This window comes from Lichenostomus cassidix, unplaced genomic scaffold (assembly GCF_008360975.1).
Source record: "Lichenostomus cassidix isolate B80296 unplaced genomic scaffold, HeHo_3.0 HiC_scaffold_37, whole genome shotgun sequence".
Lineage (NCBI taxonomy): Eukaryota > Metazoa > Chordata > Aves > Passeriformes > Meliphagidae > Lichenostomus > Lichenostomus cassidix.
In genome coordinates, this window is record NW_028147279.1 from 1,149,106 (window position 1) to 1,171,303 (window position 22,198).

The 22,198-nt window shown below is 41.2% G+C and overlaps 1 protein-coding gene across 2 annotated transcripts; it reads left to right on the plus strand.

The window, feature by feature from the left end:
* Positions 1-11: 11 nt before the first annotated feature.
* Positions 12-22,057, plus strand: TOMM40 (translocase of outer mitochondrial membrane 40). 2 transcript variants are annotated; one of them, XM_085044725.1, is made up of 10 exons: positions 12-91; positions 1,978-2,210; positions 4,609-4,676; positions 7,889-7,981; positions 9,299-9,400; positions 11,873-11,978; positions 14,251-14,373; positions 15,171-15,247; positions 19,681-19,783; positions 21,716-22,057. In XM_085044725.1, the coding sequence occupies exons 2-10, from the start codon at positions 1,994-1,996 to the stop codon at positions 21,853-21,855; spliced, it is 1,029 nt and encodes a 342-aa protein (XP_084900851.1). In that variant the 5' UTR covers positions 12-91; positions 1,978-1,993; the 3' UTR covers positions 21,856-22,057. The 2 variants fall into 2 exon arrangements, with proteins under 2 accessions (XP_084900851.1, XP_084900853.1); XM_085044727.1 differs by lacking the exons at positions 19,681-19,783; positions 21,716-22,057 and adding an exon at positions 19,309-19,357.
* The last annotated feature ends 141 nt before the right edge of the window (positions 22,058-22,198 follow it).

The window sequence follows — 22,198 nt, forward strand, 5'->3', positions numbered from 1 at the left end:
CGCGGGGTGGGAGCGGCAGCCAATGGGGGCGAGGGGGCGTGGCCTGGGAAGGGGGCGTGGCCTGAGCTCGGCGCTCTCCGGCTGGCGCCGCGTGAGTGAGGCGTGGGGGGGGAGAGAGGATTTGGGGAAATTTGGGGAATTTTGGGGATTTTTTGGGGCAATTTGGGGATAATTTGGGGAATTTTGGGGAAATTTGGGAAGGATTTGGGGGATTTTGGGAAAGTGGGAATTTTTAGGGAGATTTTGGGGAAATTTCGGAGTGGATTTTTTAGATTTTGGGGTTAAAAAAGTGGGAAATTTCTGGAAGATTTTGGGGGAATTTGGGGTAAAAGCAGGAAATTTTGGGAGGGGGATTTGGGGGAATTTGGGGGGACAAGAGGAAATTTGGGGAGGATTTGGGGGGAATTTGGGGTTAAAAGTGGGAATTTGGGAAGGATTTTAGGGGAAATTTATGGAGGATTTAAGGGGAATTTGGGGAGGGGGATTTGGGGGCAAAGGTGAGAATTCGGGGAGATTTTTGGGGTCAAACGCAGGAATTTGGGGTGGATTTTTTGGGCTAACTTTAGGGTTAAAAGTGGAAATTTGGGGAGATTTTTGGGGCAATTGATGGAGGATTTTGGGGAATTTTTGGGGTCAAATGTGGGAATTTGGGGAGGATTTTTTGGGGGGAATTCGGGATTTTTGGGGGAAATTTGGGGTAAAAATTGGGATTTTGAGGAGGATATTTTGGGGGAATTTTGGGGTAAAAATCTGGAATTTGGGGAGGGGGATTTGCGGGAAATATGGGAATTTGGGGAGGATTTTGGGAGAATTTGGGGTCAAACACGGAATTTGGGGAGGGGATTTGGGGAGATTTTTGGGGAAATTCGGATTTTTGGGGGAATTTGGGGTCAAAATTGGGATTTTGGGAGGATTTTTGGGGTAAAAATTGGGATTTGGGGAAATTTCTGAGGATTTTGGGGGCAATTTTGGGGTCAAAATTGGGATTTTGGGAGGATTTTGGGGGAATTTATGGAGGATTTTTGGGGGGATTTGGGGTCAAAAGCAGGAATTTGGGGAGATTTTTGGGGGAATTTTGGGGTAAAAAGTGGGAATTTGGGGAGATTTTTGGGGTCAAATGCGGGAATTTGGGGAGGATTTTGGGGGAAATTTGAGGAGATTTTTAGGGGAAATTCGGGGTTAAAAGTGGGATTTTGGGGAGGATTTTTGGGGGAATTTTGGGGTAAAAATGAGAATTTGGAGAGGATTTCTTGGGGGAAATTTGGGATTTTTAATTTTGGGGTAAAAATGAGAATTTGGGGAGGATTTTGAGGAAATTTGGGATTTTGGGAATTTTTGGGGTAAATTTTGGGGGAAATTTGGGGAGATTTTGGGGTCAAAAGTGGGAATTTGGGGAGGATTTTTGGGGAAATTCAGGATTTTTGGGGGACTTGGGGAATTTTGGGGTAAAAGTGGGAATTTGGGGGCAATTTTGGATTTTGGGGAGGATTTTGGGGCAATTTCTGGGGATTTTTGGGGAATTTTGGGATTTTTGGGGTGAATTTGGGAGGATTTGGGGAATTTTGGGGATTTTTGGGGGAAAAATTGGGGATTTTTGGGGGAAATTTGGGATTTTGGGGGAATTTCGGGTTAAAAGTGGGAATTTGGGGAGATTCTTGGGGAATTTTGGGATTTTTGGGGGAATTTGGGGGAATTTTGGGGTAAAAGTGGGAATTTTGGGATGATTTTGGGGAATTTTGGGGTCAAGATTGGGATTTTGGGAGGATTTTTGGGGAAATTTGGGATTTTTGGGGGGAATTTTGGGGTCAAAAGTGGGAATTTGGGGAGGATTTTTGGGAATTTTGGGGTCAAAATTGGGATTTTGGGGAGGATTTTTTGGGGAAATTCAGGATTTTTGGGGAATTTGGGAGGGGGTTTGGGGAGGGGTCTCACCCCCTCCCCCTCTCTCTCTCACCCCGCCCCCCTCTCCCCCCGCAGCCCCTCCCCCACCGCCATGGGCAACGTCCTCGCTGCCGGATCTCCCCCTCCCCCCCCCGCCGCCCCTCCCCCCCTGCTGCCCCTCCCCCCCCCCGCCTTCGGGGGCTCCCAGCCCGTGGGGGGAGGGGCGGCCGCGACCCCCCGCGGCCCCGAGGGGGGAGGGGCGGGAGGGGGAGGGGCGGAGCAGCTGCCCAACCCGGGAGCCTTCGAGGAGTGTCACCGCAGGTGTAAAGGTGAGGCAGAAATGTCCCCAAAATGTCCCCAAAAATGTCCCCAAAATGTTCTGAAAATGTCCTGAAAATGGCCCGAAATGTCCCCAAAATGTCCTGAAATGTCCCCAAAATCTCCTAAAATGACCCCAAAATGTCCTGAAAATGTCCTGAAATGTCCTGAAAATGGCCTGAAAATGTCCAAAAATGTTCTGAAATGTCCTGAAAATGGCCTGAAATGTCCTGAAAATGTCTTGAAAATGACCCAAATGTCCCAAAATGTCCCAAAAATGTCCCAAAAATGTCCCCAAATGTCCTGAAAATGTCCTGAAATGACCCAAAATGTCCCCAAAATGTCCCAAAATGTCCCCAAAATGTCCTGAAAATGACCTGAAATGACCCCAAAATGTCCTGAAATGACCCCAAAATGTCCCCAAAATGTCCCCAAATGACCCCAAAATGTCTTAAAATGACCCCAAATGTCCCCAAATGTCTCCAAAAAGTCCCAAAATGTCCCCAAATGTCCCCAAAATGTCCTGAAATGACCCAAAATGTCCCCAAATGTCCTGAAAATGTCCTAAAAATGACCTGAAAATGTCCTGAAATGACCCCAAAATGTCCCAAAAATGTCCTGAAATGACCCAAAATGTCCCAAAATGTCCTGAAAATGTCCTGAAATGTCCTAAAATGACCCTAAATGTTCTGAAATGACCTGAAATGTCCCAAAATGTCCTGAAATGACCCAAAATGCCCTGAAATGACCCCAAAATGTCCCCAAATTCCACCCAAAATGTCCCCAAAATGTCCGAAAATGTCCTGAAAATGTCCTGAAATGTCCCCAAAATGTCCTGAAATGACCTAAAATGACCCGAAATAACCGGAATGACCTGAAATGACCCCAAAATGTCCTGAAATGACCCCAAAACCACCCCAAAATATCCCAAAATGACCTGAAATGACCCCAAAGTAGCCTGAAATGACCCCAAAAATATCCTCAAAATGTCTTGAAATGACCCCAAATATCCTGAAATATCCTGAAATGACCTGGAATGTCCTGAAATGACCCCAAAAATAACCCGAAATAACCCAAGATATCCTGAAATGACCCCAAAATAAACCAAAATCACCCAAAACACCCTGAAAATAACCCAAAACAACCCTGAAAATACCCCAAAATAGCCCCAAAATAACCTGGAATGACCTGAAATAACCCGAAATATCCTGAAATAACCCGAAGTGACCCCAAAATCCACCAGGAATGACCCCAAAATAACCCGAAAATACCTCAAAATCACCTGAAATGACCCAAAAATACCCCAAAATAACCCAAATGTAACCCAAAAATACCCTAAAATAACCTGAATTGACCCAAAATAACCGGAAATGACTCAGAATGACCCCAAAATAGCCTAAAATGACCCCAAAATGTCCTGAAATGACCTGAAAATACCCCAAAATGCCCCAAAATGCCCCAAAAATACCCTGAAATAACCCAAAATACCCTGAAAATAGCCCAAAATAACCCAAAATACCCCAAAATACCAAAACCCCCCAAATTCCCCCAGAATTCCCCCAATTTCCCCCAAATTACCCTAAATTCCCCCAAAATCCCCCAAATTTCCCCAAATTTCCCTAAAATCCACCAAATTTCCCTCAAATTCCCCCAAATTTCCCTGAATTTCCCTCAAATTCTCCCAAAATTCCCCCAAAATGTCCCCAAAACTCCCCCAAATTTCCCCAAATTTCCCAAAATTCCCCCAAATTTCCACCAAATTTCCCTCAAATTCCCCTAAATTCCGCAGATTTCCCCAAATTACCCAAAATTCCCCCAAATTGCCCTAAAATTCCCCCCCAAATTCCCCAAATTCCCCAATCCTCAAAATTCCCTCAAATTCCCCAAATTTCACCCAAATTACCCTACCCTCCCCAAAATCCCAAATCCCCAAAATTCCCTCTGAAATCCCCCAAAATCTTCAAATCCCCAAATTTCCAAAATTCACCCAAATTCCCCTAAATTTCCCAAATCCCCCAAATTCCCAAATTTCAAAATCCCCCAAAATTTCCCAAATTTCAAAATTACCCAAATTCCTACCAAATCCCCAAATTCCGCAGATTTCAAATTGCCCTAAAAATTCCCCAAATTCCCCCAAATTCCCCAAATTTCCCCCAAATTCTTCCAAAATTCCCCCAAATTACCCTACCCCCAAAATCCCAAATTTTCCCCAAATTTCCCAAAATTCCCCAATCCCCTAAATTCCCCCGAATTACCCTAAATTCCCCAGATTTCCCCAAATTACCCAAAATTCCCCCAAATTCCCTCAAAATTTCCCCAAATTTCCCTCAAATTCCCCCAAAAATCCCCCAAATTTCCCCTAAATTCCCCCAAAATTCCCTCAAATTTCCCCCAAATTTGGATTCCCAGAGCTGTTCCCAGTGCAGATGGAAGGAGTGAAGCTCACAGTGAATAAAGGACTCAGCAACCATTTCCAGGTGGGAAATTTGGGGAATTTGGGAAAATTTGGGGGAAATTTGGGGAAATTTGGGGGAAATTCAGAAAATTTGGGGAAAATTTGGGGGATTTGGGCGAGTTTGGGGGGAGAAATCCCCGGATTTGGGGGAGAAAATCCCAATTCTGGGGGGGAAAAATCCCAATTTTAGGGTAAAAATCCCAATTTTGGGGGGATTTGGGGAGGAAAATCTCAATTTTGGGGGATTTGGAGGGGAAAAAATCCCAATTTTTGGGGGATTTGGGGTGGAAAAAAATCCTAATTTGAAGGGAAAAAAATCCCAATTTTAGGGGAGAAAATCCCAATTTTGGGGGAAAAAAATCCCAATTTTGGGGGATCTGGGGAGGAAAATCTCAATGTTGGGATTGGGGAAAATCCTAATTTTGGGGATTTGGGGTGGAAAAAAATCCTAGTTTGGAAAAATCCCAATTTTAGGGGAGAAAATCCCAATTTTGAGGGATTTGGGGGGAAAAAATCCAAACTTTGGGGGGAAAAAAATCCCAATTTTGGGGGATTTGCAGAGGAAAAATCCCAGTTTTGGGGGAATTTTGGGAGAAAAATTCCCAATTTTTGGGAATTTTGGGATTGCAGGTGAACCACACATTTACCCTGAGCACTTTGGGAGAGAAATTTGGGGAAAAAATTCCCAATTTTGATGGATTTTGGTGGAAATTTTCCCAATTTTGGTGGAAATTTTCCTGATTTTGATGGATTTTTGGGAATTTTTTGGAAAATTTTGGAAAATTTTGGGAATTTTGGGAATTTTGGGATTGCAGGTGAACCACACCGTCGCCCTGAGCACTTTGGGGAGAAATTTGGGGAAAAAAATCTGAATTTTGATGGATTTTGGTGGAAATTTTCCCAATTTGGGTGGAAATTTCCCAATTTTGATGGAAATTTTCCCAAATTTTGGTGGAAATTTTCCTGATTTTTGGGAATTTTGGGGTTGCAGGTGAACCTCACAGTCGCCCTGAGCACTTTGGGAAGAAATTTGGGGAAAAAATTCCCAATTTTGATGAATTTGGGGATAAAAATTCCCAATTTTGATGGATTTGGGTGGAAATTTTCCCAATTTTGGTGGAAATTTTCCCAATTTTGGTGGAAATTTTCCCAATTTTGATGGATTTTTGGGAATTTTTTGGGAATTTTTGGGAATTTGGGGATTGCAGGTGAACCTCAGATTTACCCTGAGCACTTTGGGGGAGAAATTGGGGGAAAAAAATTCCCAATTTTGATGAATTTGGGGATAAAAATTCCCAATTTTGATGGATTTTGGTGGAAATTTTCCTGATTTCGATGGATTTTTGGGAAATTTTTTGGAATTTTTTTGGAATTTTTTTGGAATTTTTTTTAATTTTTGGGAATTTTGGGATTGCAGGTGAACCACACCGTCGCCCTGAGCACTTTGGGGGAGAAATTTGGGGGAAAAAATTCCCAATTTTGATGGATTTGGGTGGAAATTTTCCCAATTTCGATGGAAATTTTCCCAATTTTGATGGAAATTTTCCCAAATTTTGGTGGAAATTTTCCCAATTTTTGGGAATTTTGGGATTGCAGGTGAACCTCAGATTTACCCTGAGCACTTTGGGGGAGAAATTTGGGGGAAAAACTCCCAATTTTGATGGATTTGGGGGGAAAAATTCCCAATTTCGGTGGAATTTTTCCCAATTTCAATGGATTTTTGGGAATTTTTTTGGAATTTTTGGGAATTTTGGGGTTGCAGGTGAACCACACCGTGGCCCTGAGCACTTTGGGAGAGAAATTTGAGGAAAAAATTCCCAATTTTGATGGATTTTGGTGGAAATTTTCCCAATTTGGGTGGAAATTTTCCCAATTTCGGTGGAAATTTCCCAAATTTTGGTGGAAATTTTCCCGATTTTTGGGAATTTTTGGGAATTTTGGGGTTGCAGGTGAACCACACCGTCGCCCTGAGCACTTTGGGAGAGAAATTTGGGGAAAAAATTCCCAATTTTGATGGATTTGGGGGGAATTTTGGTGGAATTTTTCCTGATTTTGGTGGAATTTTTCCCAATTTCGATGGATTTTTGGGAATTTTTGGGAAATTTTGGGAATTTTGGGATTGCAGGTGAACCACACAGTCGCCCTGAGCACTTTGGGGGAGAAATTTGGGGAAAAAATTCCCAATTTTGATGGATTTTGGTGGAAATTTTCCCAATTTCGATGGAAATTTTCCCAATTTTGGTGGAAATTTTCCCTATTTTGATGGATTTTTGGGAATTTTTTGGGAGTTTTTGGGAATTTTGGGATTGCAGGTGAACCTCACATTCACCCTGAGCACTTTGGGGAGAAATTTGGGGAAAAAAATCTGAATTTTGATGGATTTTGGTGGAAATTTTCCCAATTTGGGTGGAATTTTTCCCAATTTCGGTGGAAATTTCCCAAATTTTGGTGGAAATTTTCCCAATTTTTGGGAAATTTTGGGAATTTTGGGGTTGCAGGTGAACCACACCGTGGCCCTGAGCACTTTGGGAGAGAAATTTGGGGAAAAAAATCTGAATTTTGATGGATTTTGGTGGAAATTTTCCCGATTTGGGTGGAATTTTTCCCAATTTTGATGGAAATTTCCCAAATTTCAGTGGAAATTTTCCCAATTTTTGGGAATTTTTGGGAATTTTGGGATTGCAGGTGAACCACACCGTGGCCCTGAGCACTTTGGGGGAGAAATTTGGGGAAAAAATTCTGAATTTTGATGGATTTGGGGGGAATTTTGGTGGAAATTTTCCCAATTTTGGTGGAATTTTTCCCAATTTCAATGGATTTTTGGGAATTTTTTGGGAAATTTTGGGAATTTTGGGGTTGCAGGTGAACCTCAGATTTACCCTGAACACTTTGGGGGAGAAATTTGGGGAAAAATTCTGAATTTTAATGGATTTGGGGGGAATGTGGGGAGAAAAATTCCCAATTTTGATGGATTTGGGGTGAATTTTTTGGAAATTTTCCCAATTTTGGTGGAAATTTTCCCAATTTCAATGAATTTTTGGGAATTTTTGGGAATTTTGGGATTCCAGGTGAACCTCACAGTCGCCCTGAGCACTTTGGGGGAGAAATTTGGGGAAAAAATTCCCAATTTTGATGGATTTTGGTGGAAATTTTCCCAATTTTGGTGGAATTTTTCCCAATTTCAATGGATTTTTGGGAATTTTTTGGGAATTTTTGGGAATTTTGGGGTTGCAGGTGAACCACACCGTGGCCCTGAGCACTTTGGGAGAATCCAATTATCATTTTGGGGCAACTTATGTGGGAACCAAACACCTGAGCCCCACCGAGGTGAGAAATTGGGGGGAAAATGGGAATTTTGGGGGATTTTGGGGAATTTTGGGGGATTTGGGACTGAGGGAATTTGGGGATTTTGGATTTGGGAATTTGGATTGGGGATTTGGGAAAATGGGAATTTTTGGGAATTTTGGGAATGGGATTTGGGATTGAAGGAATTTGGGGATTTTGGGAATTTGGGGATTTGGGGGATTTGGGATTTGGGAAAATGGGAATTTTGGGGAATTTTGGGGAATTTGAATTTGGAATTTGGGGGATTTGGGACTGAGGGAATTGGGGATTTTGGGATTGAGGGAATTTGGGGATTTTGGGGGATTTTGGGGGATTTGAGATCAAGAAAATTGGGGTTTTTGGAGAATTTGGGGGATTTGGGAAAATGGGAATTTTGGGGGCATTTGGGGGGATTTTGGGGAATTTGGGATTGAGAGAATTGGGGATTTTGGGAATTTGGGGGATTTGGGATTGAGGGAATTTGGGGATTTTGGGGAATAACGAGAATTGGGAATGGGGATTGGATCCCAAAATTCGGGATTTTTGGGGAATTGAGGATTTTGGGGAATACAGACTCAGATTCCTACCGATGGAAATTCGGGATTGGATCCCAAAATTTGGGATTTTTTGGGAATTAGGAATTTTGGGGAATTAGGAATTTTGGGAATTGTGGATTTGGGGGAATTTGGGATTGAGAAAATTGGGAATTTTTGGGAATTAGGAATTTGGGGAATTGTGGATTTGGGGCAATTTAGGATTGAGGAAATTGGGAATTTTTGGGTTTTAGGAATTGGGAATTTTGGGAATTCCCAAAATTTGGGGATTTTGGGGAATTGGGGATTTTGGGGAATGCAGAATCACAGTCCTGACAATGAAAAAATCAGGTTTGGATCCCAAAATTTGGGATTTTTTGGGAATTGAAGATTTTGGGGAATACAGACCCAGAATCCTACCAATGGAAACTTGGGATTGGATCCCGAAATTTAGGATTTTTTGGGAATTAGGAATTTTGGGGAATTAGGAATTTTGGGGAATTAGGAATTTTGGGAATTGTGGACTTGGGGGAATTTGGGATTGAGAAAATTGGGAATTTTTGGGAATTAGGAATTTTTGGGAATTAGGAATTTGGGGAATTAGGAATTTTGGGAATTGTGGATTTGGGGGAATAAAGAATCGAAATTCTGACAATGAAAAATCAGGTTTGGATCCCAAAATTCGGGATTTTTTGGGAATTGAGGATTTTGGGGAATACAGACCCAGAATCCTACCGATGGAAATTCGGGATTGGATCCCAAAATTTGGAATTTTTTGGGAATCCAGGCGTTCCCAGTGCTGGTTGGGGACATGGACAACAGCGGAAGCCTCAATGCTCAGGTGGTTCATCAGCTCACCGGCAGGATTCGCTCCAAGGTGGCTTTCCAGGTGAGAATTCCTGGAAATTTGGGGATTTTGGGGGAATTTGGGATTTTTGGGGATTTTTTGGGGGGATTTTTGGGATTTTGGGGGATTTTTTTTTTTTTGACATTTCCAAGGATTTTTTTTTAATTTTGAGGGGATTTTTTAGGATTTTCGGGGAATTTTTTGGGGATTTTTTTTTCGGTGGGGGGAAATTTTGGGAATTTTTTTGGAGGATATTTTGGGGGATTTTTTGACATTTCCAGGGATTTTTTTTTTTAAATTTTGCAGTATTTTGGGGAAATTTTTGGGGATTTTCTGGGAATTTTGGGGATTTTTGGGGAATTTTTTGGGGATTTTGGGGGGATTTCTGGGAATTTTGGGGATTTTCTGGGAATTTTTGGGGATTTTCTTGGGATTTTTGGGGATTTTTTGGGCGATTTTTTGGGGATTTTTGGGGATTATTTTGGATTTTTTGGGATTTTTGGGGATTATTTTGGATTTTTGGGGATTGGGGAGTTTTGGGTTAATTATTTTATTTTAGGAGGATTTTTGGGATTTTTGGGGATTTTTAGGGATTATTGGGGAATTTTGGGGGATTATTTTTGGATTTTTGGGGAGTTTTGGGGATTTTTTGGGAATTATTTTGGATTTTTGGGGATTTTTGGGGAGTTTTGGGGATTTTTTGGGAATTATTTTGGATTTTGGGGGATTTTTGGGGCATTTTCTGGGATTTTTGGGGGATTTTTGGGGATTTTCTTGGGATTTTTGGGGATTTTTTGGGGGAATTTTTGGGGATTTTTGGGGAATTATTTTGGATTTTTGTGGATTTTTGTGGATTTTTTGGGAATTTTGGATTTTGGGGGATTTTTGGGGATTTTCTTGGGATTTTTGGGGATTTTTTGGGCGATTTTTTGGGGATTTTTGTGGATTATTTTGGATTTTTGGGGATTTTTTTAGAATTATTTTGGATTTTTGGGGAATTATTTTGGATTTTTGGGGAGTTTTGGGGATTTTTGGGGATTTTTTGGCAATTATTTTGGGGGATTTTTGGGGATTTTGGGGATTTTTTGGGATTTTGGGGGATTTTTTTGATTTTTTTGGGATTTTTGGGATTTATGGATTTTGGGATTTTTGGGGGATTTTTGGGGGATATTTTTGGATTTTTTGGGGGATTTTGGGGATTTTTGGGGGTTTATTTTAGATTTTTGGGGATTTTTTGGGATTTTTTGGGATTTTTGGGGGATTGTTTTGGATTTTGGGAGATTTTTTTGATTTTTGGGATTTTTGGGGAATTATTTTTGAGTTTTGGGGATTTTTGAGGATTTTATTGAGATTATTTTGGATTTTTGGGGATTTTTTTTTGGATTTTGGGGAAATTTGGGGATTTTTTGGGGGATTTTTTTGGGATTTTTTGGGGATTTTTGGGGAATTATTTTGGATTTTTGGGGATTTTTGGGGACTTTTGGATTTCTGGGGCATTTTTGGGGAATTTTTTTTTGCATTTTTTGGCATTTCCAGGGTTTTTGTTTTAAGTTTTGGAGATTTTCTGGGAATTTTGGGGATTTTTTTTTTGCATTTTCAGGGATTTTTTTTTTTTTTTAATTTTGGGGATTTTTTGGGGAATTTTTGGCATTTTCTGGGAATTTTGGGGATTTTTTTTTTCTTTAAATATTTGGGGAATTTTCTGGGAACTTCCTGGGATTTTTTGGGGGTTTTTTTGGGGATTTTCTGAAAATTTTGGGGGATTGTTTTGGAATTTTCAGGAATGCGTTTTGGGGTTTGGATTGTGGGACTTTGGGATTTTTGGAATTTTTAGGATTTTTGGGGGATTTTTTTTGGGATTTTCAGGGAATTTTGGGGGGTTTGGGGGGATTTGGGGAATCAGAGATAGAATTTGGGATTTTTTTGGGAATTGGGGGATTTGGGGATTTTCTGGGATTGAGGGAATTTGGGATTGGGGGAAAAAAAAAGGGAGAAATCCCTAAATCAAGGAAGGAATCCCAAAAAAAGGAGGAAAATCCCAAAACAGGGATTCCCAAAAAAAAGGGGAAATCCTAGAAAAAGGGGAAAATCACAAAAAAAGGAGAAATCTCAAAAAAAGAGAGAATCCCAAAAATAGAGGAGAATCCCAAAAAAAAGGGAGAAATCCCTAAAAAAGGATTTAGGAAATCCCTAAAAGAAAGAATTTTTAAAAATCCCGAAAAAAATAATCCAAAAAAAGGAGGAAAATCCCAAAAAAACAAGAACTCCCAAAAAAAGAGAAGAACAACAAAAAAAGAACTGAATTCCCCAAAAAAATGAATCCCAAAAGAAAGGGAGAAATCCCTAAAAAAAGCATTTAGGAAATCCCTAAAAACAGGAATTAAAAAAAAAAAAAACCCTTAAAAAATGATTTAGAAAATCCCTGAAATAGGGATTGAAAAAAATTCCAGGAAAAATTCCAAAAAAAGTAGGAAAATCCCAAAAAATCCCCAAAATTCTGATTTTTCCCTACAGACTCAGCAGTCGAAGTTTGTCAATTGGCAGCTGGATGGAGAATATCGAGGAGGAGATTTCACTGCAGCTCTGACCCTCGGGAATCCGGATATCCTGCTGGGATCAGGTCAGAAAATTCCCTAAATTCCCAAAAATTCCACCCAAAAAAAATCAAAATCCAAAAAAAATCCGACTGAGAAACTCCAAAAACCCCCAAAAAGCCCAAAAAATCTCTCGGGAATCCGGATATCCTGCTGGGATCAGGTCAGGAATAACCAAAATTCCCTGAATTCCCAAAATTCCACCCAAAAATCAAAAAAATCAACCCAAAAATCCCAAAATCCAAAAAAAATCCAACTGAAAAACTCCAAAAAACCCAAAAACCATCAAAAAAAGCCCAAAAAACCTCTCGGGAATCCGGATATCCTGCTGGGATCAGGTCAGGAAATCCCAAAATTCCCTGAATTCCCAAAATTCCACCCAAAAATCTAAAAAATTCCACCCAAAAATCAAAAAAAATCAACCCAAAAATCCCAAAATCCAAAAAAATCCAACTGAGAAACTCCAAAAAACCCAAAAAACATCAAAAAAAGCCCAAAAAACCTCTTGGGAATCCGGATATGCTGCTGGGATCAGGTCAGGAAATCCCAAAATTCCCTGAATTCCCAAAATTCCACCCAAAAATCAAAAAAAATCAACCCAAAAATCCCAAAATCCAAAAAAATCCAACTGAGAAACTCCAAAAACACCCGAAAAAGCCCCAAAACCTCTTGGGAATCCAGATATCCTGCTGGGATCAGGTCAGGAATTTGTGCCCAAAAGTCCCAAAATTCAGGAAAAATCCAAAAAAATCAACCCAAAAATCCCAAAATCCAAAAAAATCTGACTGAGAAACCCAAAAAAACCCCAAAAAAACCCCAAAAAAGCCCCAAAAACCTCTCAAGAATCCAGATATCCTGCTGGGATCAGGTCAGGAAATCCCAAAATTCCCTAAATTCCACCCAAAAAACCCAAAATAAAAAAAAAATCACCCAAAAATCTCAAAATCCAAAAAAAATCTGACTGAGATACTCCAAAAATCCCAAAAAACCCTCAAAAAACCCAAAAAAATCTCAAAAAATCTTGGGAATCCCGATATCCTGCTGGGATCAGGTCGGGAAATTCCCAAAATTCCACCCAAAAATCCCAAAATTCAGGAAAAATCCAACTGAGAATCCCCAAAATCCCCCAAATCCACCCAAATTTTCCCAAATTCCCCAAATTTTAGGGATCCTGGTGGCTCAGAGGAGTCTGTGGGGATTCAGGAATTCCCGAATTTTCCCAAAATTCCCAAAAATTCCCAAAATTCCCAAATTTCCAGGGATCCTGGTGGCCTGGGGGCATTTTGGAACATCCAAAATTCCATTTTTTTCCCAAAATTCCCAATTTTTCCCCAATTTCAGTTATCCTGGTGGCCTGGGGAGGTCTGTGGGGATTCAGAAATTCCCAAATTTTCCCAAAATTCCCAAAAATTCCCCAAAATTCCCAAATTTTCCCCAAAATTCCCAAATTTCCAGGGATCCTGGTGGCCTGGATGGATTTTAAGAGCTCCTGAAATCCCAAATTTTCCCAAATTTCCCAAATTTTAGAGATCCTGGTGGCTCAGAGGAGTTTGTGGGGATTCAGGAATTCCCAAATTTTCCCAAAATTCCCAAAATTCCCAAAAATTCCCAAATTTTCCAGGGATCCTGGTGGCCTGGGGGCATTTTGGAACATCCAAAATTCCATATTTTTCCCAAAATTCCCAATTTTTCCCCAATTTCAGGGATCCTGGTACCCTGGGGAGTTCTGTGGGAATTCAGAAATTCCCGAATTTTCCCAAAATTCCCAAAAATTCCCAAATTTCAGGGATCCTGGTGACTCAGAGGGGTTCGTAGGGATTCAGGAATTCCCAAATTTTCCCAAAATTCCCAATTTTTCCCCAATTTTTAGAGATCTTGGTGGCTCAGAGGAGTTTGTGGGGATTCGGGAATTCCCAAATTTTCCCAAATTTTCCCAAAATTCCCAAATTTTCCCCAAAATTCCCTAATTTCCAGGGATCCTGGTGGCCTGGATGGATTTTAAGAGCTCCTGAAATCCCAAATTTTCCCAAATTTCCCAAATTTTAGGGATCCTGGTGGCTCAGAGGAGTCTGTGGGGATTCGGGAATTCCCAAATTTTCCCAAAATTCCCAATTTTTTCCCAATTTTCCAGGGATCCTGGTGGCCTGGGGGCATTTTGGAACACCCTAAATTCCATATTTTTCCCAAAATTCCCAATTTTTCCCCAATTTCTAGAGATCCTGGTGGCTCAGAGGGCTCTGTGGATATTCAGAAATTCCCAAATTTTCCCAAAAATTCCCAAATTTTCCCCAATTCCAGGGATCCTGGTGGCTCACTACCTGCAGAGTGTGACTCCCAGTTTGGCTCTGGGAGGTGAACTGGTTTACCATCGGCGGCCTGGGGAGGAGGGAGCAGTGCTCAGCCTGGCGGGCAGGTACACAGGTGAGACACCCCAAAATAGCCCCAAAAATATCCCAAAAGTATCCTGAAAATCATCCTGAAATTCTACCCAAAATTCCCAAAAAATTCCAGTGAAAAATTCCAAAAAAATCCCATAAAAAACAAAAAAAATCCCTAAAAAAACCCATAAAAAAACCAAAAAAATCCCCAAAAAACCACCCAAAAATCCCCAAAAATTCCAGTGAAAAATCCCCAAAAATCCCAAAAAAATCCCCAAAAAAACACCCAAAAATTTCAATGAAAAGTCCCCAAAAAATCCCATAAAAACTGAAAAAATCCCAAAACAGAGGAAGGAGCAGTGCTCAGCCTGGCGGGCAGGTACACAGGTGAGACACCCCAAAATAGCCCCAAAATATCCCAAAAATTACCCCAAAAATACCCCAAAAATCTCACCCAAAAATCCTGAAAAAATTCCCAAAAAATCCTGTAAAATACAAAAAAAATCCTAAAAAAATCCATAAAAATCCCAAAAAAGAGGAGGGAGCAGTGCTCAGCCTGGCGGGCAGGTACACAGGTGAGACACCCCAAAATAGCCCCAAAAATATCCCAAAAACACCCTGAAAATACCCCAAAAATCCCCAAAAAAATCCAGTGAAAAATCCAAAAAAAATCCCCATAAAATACAAAAAAAATCACCCAAAAACCCCAAAAAAGAGGAAGGAGCAGTGCTCAGCCTGGCCGGCAGGTACACGGGTGAGACACCCCAAAATAGCCCAAAAAACACCCCAAAAATACCCCAAAAATCCCACCAGGTGACCCCAAAATCCGAATTTCCGCAGCTCCGTCGTGGATCGCCACAGTGACCTTGGGGCAGGCAGGAGCTCACGTGACTTACTACCATCGGGCCAGCGAGCAGGTAAGGGGAGCTCACCTGGGCAGCCAAAATATCCCAAAAAATTATATGGGGAGCTAAAATATCCCAAAAAATTATATGGGGAGAGCAGAAATCCCAAAAAAATTATCTGGGGAGACAAAAAAACTCACTTGGGAAGACAAAAAATCCCAAAAAAATCACCTGGGGAGACAAAATGTCCCAAAAAAATCACCTGGGGAGACAAAAAATCTCAAAAAATCACCTGGGGAGACAAAAAAACACATCTGGGGAGCCAAAACATCCCAAAAAATCACCTGGGGAGACAAAATATCCCAAAAAATCATCTGAGGAGACCAAAAAAATCCCAAAAAAATCACCTGGGGAGACAAAAAAACTCACCTGGGGAGACAAAATATCCCAAAAAAATCATCTGGGGAGACAGAAAACTTACATGGGGAGCCAAAAACATCCCAAAAACTCACCTGGGGAGACAAAAAATCCCAAAAAATCACCTGGGGAGCCAAAATATCCCAAAAAATTACCTCGGAAAACAAAAAAACACACCTGGGGAGGCAAAATATCCCAAAAAATCACCTGGGGAGACAAAAAAACTCACCTGGGGAGACAAAATATCCCAAAAAAATCATCTGGGGAGACAGAAAACTTACATGGGGAGCCAAAAAAATCCCAAAAACTCACCTGGGAGCCAAAAAATCCCAAAAAATCACCTGGGAGCCAAAATATCCCAAAAAAATCAGACAAAAAAACACACCTGGGGAGGCAAAATATCCCAAAAAATCACCTGGGGAGACAAAAAAACTTACATGGGGAGACAAAATATCCCAAAAACTCACCTGGGGAGCCAAAATATCCCAAAAAAATCATCTGGGGAGACAAAAAATCCCAAAAAATCATCTGGGGAGCTAAAATATCCCAAAAAATCACCTGGGGAGACAAAAAAACTCACCTGGGGAGACAAAATATCCCAAAAAAATCATCTGGGGAGACAGAAAACTTACATGGGGAACCAAAAAAATCCCAAAAACTCACCTGGGAAACCCAAAAAACCCCAAAAACTCACCTGGGAACCCAAAAATCCCCAAAAATTATCTGGGGAGACAAAAAAACACACCTGGGGAGGCAAAATATCCCAAAAAATCACCTGGGGAGACAAAAAAACTCACCTGGGGAGACAAAATATCCCAAAAAAATCATCTGGGGAGACAGAAAACTTACATGGGGAGCCAAAAACATCCCAAAAACTCACCTGGGGAGACAAAAAATCCCAAAAAATCACCTGGGGAGCCAAAATATCCCAAAAAATTATCTGGGGAGACAAAAAAACACACCTGGGGAGGCAAAATATCCCAAAAAATCACCTGGGGAGACAAAAAAACTTACATGGGGAGACAAAATATCCCAAAAACTCACCTGGGGAGCCAAAATATCCCAAAAAATCACCTGGGGAGACAAAAAATCCCAAAAAATCATCTGGGGAGCTAAAATATCCCAAAAAATCACCTGGGGAGACAAAATATCCCCAAAAAACTCACCTGGGGAGAGCAGAAATCCCAAAAAAATTATCTGGGGAGCCAAAATATGCCAAAAAACTCACCTGGGGAGACAAAAAAAACCCCGAAAAATCACCTGGGGAGCCAAAAACACACCTGGGGAGACAAAAAAACTCACCTGGGGAGCCAAAAAATCCCCAAAAAATCACCTGGGGAAACAAAAAAACTTACATGGGGAGACAAAAAATCCCAAAAACTCACCTGGGGAGAGCAGAAATCCCAAAAAAATTATCTGGGGAGACAAAAAAATCCCAAAAAAATCATCTGGGGAGACAAAAAAACTCACCTGGGGAGACAAAAAATCCCAAAAAATTATCTGGGGAGACAAAAAAACCCCGAAAAATCATCTGGGGAGCCAAAAAATCCCAAAAAATCACCTGGGAAGACAAAAAAACACACCTGGGGAGCCAAAAACATCCCAAAAACTCACCTGGGGAGACAAAAAATCCCAAAAAATCACCTGGGGAGACAAAAAATCCCAAAAACTCACCTGGGGAGACAAAATATCCCAAAAAATCATCTGGGGAGACAAAATATCCCAAAAAAATCATCTGGGGAGCCAAAAAAATCCCCAAAAAATTATCTGGGGAGACAAAAAAACACACCTGGGGAGCCAAAAAATCCCAAAAAAATCATGTGGGGAGACAAAAAAACTCACCTGGGGAGACAAAATATCCCAAAAACTCACCTGGGGAGACAAAATATCCCAAAAAAATCATCTGGGGAGCCAAAATATCCCAAAAAATCACCTGGGGAGACAAAAAATCCCAAAAAATCATCTGGGGAGCTAAAATATCCCAAAAAATCACCTGGGGAGACAAAATATCCCCAAAAAACTCACCTGGGGAGAGCAGAAATCCCAAAAAAATTATCTGGGGAGACAAAATATCCCAAAAACTCACCTGGGGAGACAAAAAATCCCAAAAAACTCACCTGGGGAGACAAAATATCCCAAAAAATCACCTGGGGAGAGCAGAAATCCCAAAAAAATTATCTGGGGAGCCAAAATATGCCAAAAAACTCACCTGGGGAGACAAAAAAAACCCCGAAAAATCACCTGGGGAGCCAAAAACACACCTGGGGAGACAAAAAAACTCACCTGGGGAGCCAAAAAATCCCCAAAAAATCACCTGGGGAGACAAAAAAACTTACATGGGGAGACAAAAAATCCCAAAAACTCACCTGGGGAGAGCAGAAATCCCAAAAAAATTATCTGGGGAGACAAAAAAATCCCAAAAAAATCATCTGGGGAGACAAAAAAACTCACCTGGGGAGAACAAAAATCACCTGGGGAGCCCAGAAATGTGAGAAAGACCCCAAGAATTGATTAAAAATCAAAAAAAAATCAGAAAAAATTGATAAAAAACTGGGAAAAATCCCAAAAAACTGGGGGAAAATAAAAAAAAATGGGGAAAAATCCAAAAAAATTGGGGAAAAATCCCAAAAAATTAGGGAAAAAAATCCCAAAAAATCGGGGCAAAAAACCCCAAAAATCAGGAAAAGGAAATTGGGGAAAAATCCCCAAAAATGGGGAAAAATTAATAAAAATTGGGGAAAAAAAAAAAAAAATTAGGGAAAAATCCCCAAAAAATTGGAGGAAAATCTGGAAAAATCAGGGAAAAATCTCCCAAATTTGGGGAGGGTCTGAGGCCAGCTGTGCTCCAGCTGCAGGTGGGGTGGGTTTGGGATCCCAAAAATGGGGAAAATACTAAAGATTAGGAGAAAAAACGCAAAAAATCAGGGAAAAATCCCCAAAAAAATCAGAAAAAAATCCCAAAAAATTGGGGAAAAAACCCCCAAAAATGAGGAAAAAAATTTTTTAAAATCGCGGAAAAATCCCAAAAATGGGGAAAAATTAATAAAAAATCAGGAAAAATCCCAAAAAATCGGGGGAAAATCGGGAAAAATCCCCAAAATTCGGGAAAAATCCCCAAAAATTTGGGAAAAATCCCAAAAATGTGGGGAGGGTCTGAGGCCAGCTGTGCTCCAGCTGCAGGTGGGGTGAGTTTGGGATCCCAAAAATGGGGAAAATCACGAAAAATTGATAAAAAATCAGGAAAAATCAATAAAAAATCAGGAAAAATCCTAAAAAATTGGGGAAAAATCCCCCAAAAAATCAGGAAAAAATCCCAAAAAATCGGGGAAAAATCCCCTAAAAATGAGGAAAAATTTTTTAAAAATCGGGAAAAAATCCCAAAAAATGGGGAAAAATTAATAAAAAATCAGGGAAAAATCCTAAAAAATCAGGGAAAAATCCCCAAAAAAATCAGGAAAAAATCCCAAAAAATCAGGGGAAAAAAAACCCCAAAAATGAGGAAAAAAATTTTTAAAAATCGGGAAAAAATCCCAAAAATTGGGGAAAAATTAATAAAAAATGGGGGAAAATCCCAAAAAATCCAGAAAAAATCCTAAAAAATCAGGAAAAAATCCTAATAAATCAGGGAAAAATCCCCAAAAATCAGGGAAAAATCCCTAAAAAATTGGGAAAAATCCCAAAAATGTGGGGAGGGTCTGAGGCCAGCTGTGCTCCAGCTGCAGGTGGGGGTGGATTTGGGATCCCGAAAATGGGGAAAATGACGGAAATTAAGGGAAAAATCAGTAAAAAATGCCCAAAAATCAGGAAAAAATCCCAAAAAGGCAGGAAAAACCTCCCAAAAAATAAGGAAAAAATCCCAAAAAATCAGGGGAAAAAAAACCCCAAAAATGATGAAAAAATTTTTAAAAAATCGGGAAAAAATCCCAAAAAATGGGAAAAAATTAATAAAAAATCAGGAAAAAATCCTAATAAATCAGGGAAAAATCCCAAAAAATCAGGGAAAAATCCCAAAAAATCAGGGAAAAATCCCCAAAAATTGGGAAAAATCCCCAAAATTTTGGGAAGGTCTGAGGCCAGCTGTGCTCCAGCTGCAGGTGGGGGTGGAGTTCGAGGCCAGCACCAGGCTGCAGGACTCCAGTGTGGCTTTTGGCTACCAGCTGGAGTTGCCCAGAGGGAATCTTCTGTTTCGAGGTGAGAAAAACCCCCAAAAATGCCCAAAATGAACCCGAAATTTTGGGGGTGGGGAATGGGGAGGGGGTCCTGAAAAAATGGGGGGAGAAAATCCCAAAAATTGGGGGAAAATGGGGGGGAAAAATTGGGGAGAAATCTCTGAAAATTGGGGAAATGGGGGAAAAATAGGGGAGAAATCCCAAAAATTGGGGGGGGAAAAATTGGGGAGAAATCCTGAAAACTGGGGGAAATTGGAGAAATCCCAAAAAATGGGAAAAATACGGAAATTGGAGGAAAAAACTGGGGAAGAAATCCCAAAAATTGGGGGAAAATTGGAGGAAAGGGGGGAAAAAAATGGGGGAAAAATATGGGAAATGGGGGAAAAAATTGGGGGAGAAATCCCTAAAAAATGGGGGGAAAATTGGGGGAGAAATCCCAAAAATTGGGGGAGAAATCCCAAAAATTGGGGGGAAATTGGGGGAGAAATCCTCCAAAAATGGGAAAAAAATGTGGGAAATGTGGAAGAAAAAACTGGAGGAGAAATCTCAAAAATTGGGGAGAAAATTGGGGGAGAAATCCCAAAAAAACGGGGAAAAAATACAAGAAATGGGGGGAAAAACTGGAGGAGAAATCCCAAAAATTGGGGGGAAAACTGGGGAAGAAATCCTGAAAAAATGGGGGGAAAACTGGGGGAAAAAATCCCAAAAATTGGGGGGAAAATTGGAGGAAAGGGGGCAAAAAATTGGGGGAAAAATATGGGAAATGGGGGAAAAATTGAAGGAGAAATCCCAAAAATTGGGGAGAAAACTGGGGGAGAAATCCTGAAAAAATGGGAGGAAAATTGGGGGGAAAATTTGGGGAGAAATCCCAAAAAAACAGGGAAAAATCCCTAAAACATAGGGCGGAAATTAGGGGAGAAATCCCAAAAATTGGGGGAAAATTGGGGGAGAAATCCCAAAAATTGGGGGGAAAAATACGGGAAAGGAGGGAAAATAATGAAGGAGAAATCCCAAAAAACTGGGGGAGAAATCCCAAAAAAATGGGGGAAAAATTGGGGGAGAAATCCCAAAAAATGGGAATGTCCCTAATGTCCCCGATGACCCTAAATGTCACCAGTGTCCCCAATATCCTCAACATCCCCAATGTCCCCAATCCCAATAATGTCCCCAATGTCCCCCAATGACCCTAAATGTCTCCAATCCCATTAATGTCTGCAATGTCCCCAATATCCCCAATGTCCCCAATCCCAATAACGTCCCCAATGTCCCCCATGTCCCCAATGACCCTAAATGTCCCCAATCCCATTGATGTCCCCAATGTCCTCAGTGTCCCCAATCCCATTAATGCCCCCAATCCCAATAACGTCCCCAGTGTCTCCAATCCCATTAATGTGTCCCCAGTATCCCCGATGTCCCCAGTGACCCTAAATGTCCCCAATCGCATTAATGTCCCCAGTGTCCCCAATGTCCCTAATCCCATTAATGTCCCAATGTCCCCAATGTCCCCAATGTCTCCAATGACCCTAAATGTCCCCAATCCCAATAATGTCCCCAGTGTCCCCAATGTCCCCAATCCCATTAATGTCCCTGATGTCCCCAATGTCCCCAATGTCTTCAATGTCCCCAATGTCCCCAATGACCCTAAATGTCCCCAAATGTCCCCAATGTCCCCAGTGTCCCCCAATCCCCCCAATATCTCCAATGTCCCCAAATGTCCCCAATGTCCCCAAATGTCCCCAATGTCCCCAATGTCCCCACTGTCCCTAATCCCATTGATGTCCCCAATGTCCCCAACATCCCCAATCCCACTAATGTCCCCAATGTCCCCAGTGTCCCCAATCCCATTGATGTCCCCAATGACCCTAAATGACCCCAAATGTCCCCAAATGTCCCCAGTGTCCCCCAATCCCCCCAATATCTCCAATGTCCCCAAATGTCCCCGCTGTCCCCGCAGGCTCCCTGGACAGCTCCTGGCAGGTCGGCGCAGTGCTGGAGAAGAAGCTGCCGCCCCTCCCCCTCACCCTGGCGCTGGGAGCTTTTCTGAACCACAGGAAGGACAAGTTCCACTGCGGCTTCGGCCTCACCATCGGCTGAGGGACATCATCATCATCGTCATTGTCATTGACCTTCATCATCATTGTCATTGTTATTGTCATTGATCGTCATTGACCTTCATTGTTATCATTATCATCGTTATCGTCATCGACATCCATCATTCTGAACCACAGGAAGGACAAGTTCCACTGCGGCTTCGGCCTCACCATCGGCTGACCTTCATCATCATCATCGTCATCATTGTCATTGTCATTGACCTTCATCATCATTGTCATTGTCATTGATCATCATTGTCATCGTTATCGTCATTGACATCCATCATTCTGAACCACAGGAAGGACAAGTTCCACTGCGGCTTTGGCCTCACCATCGGCTGAGGGAC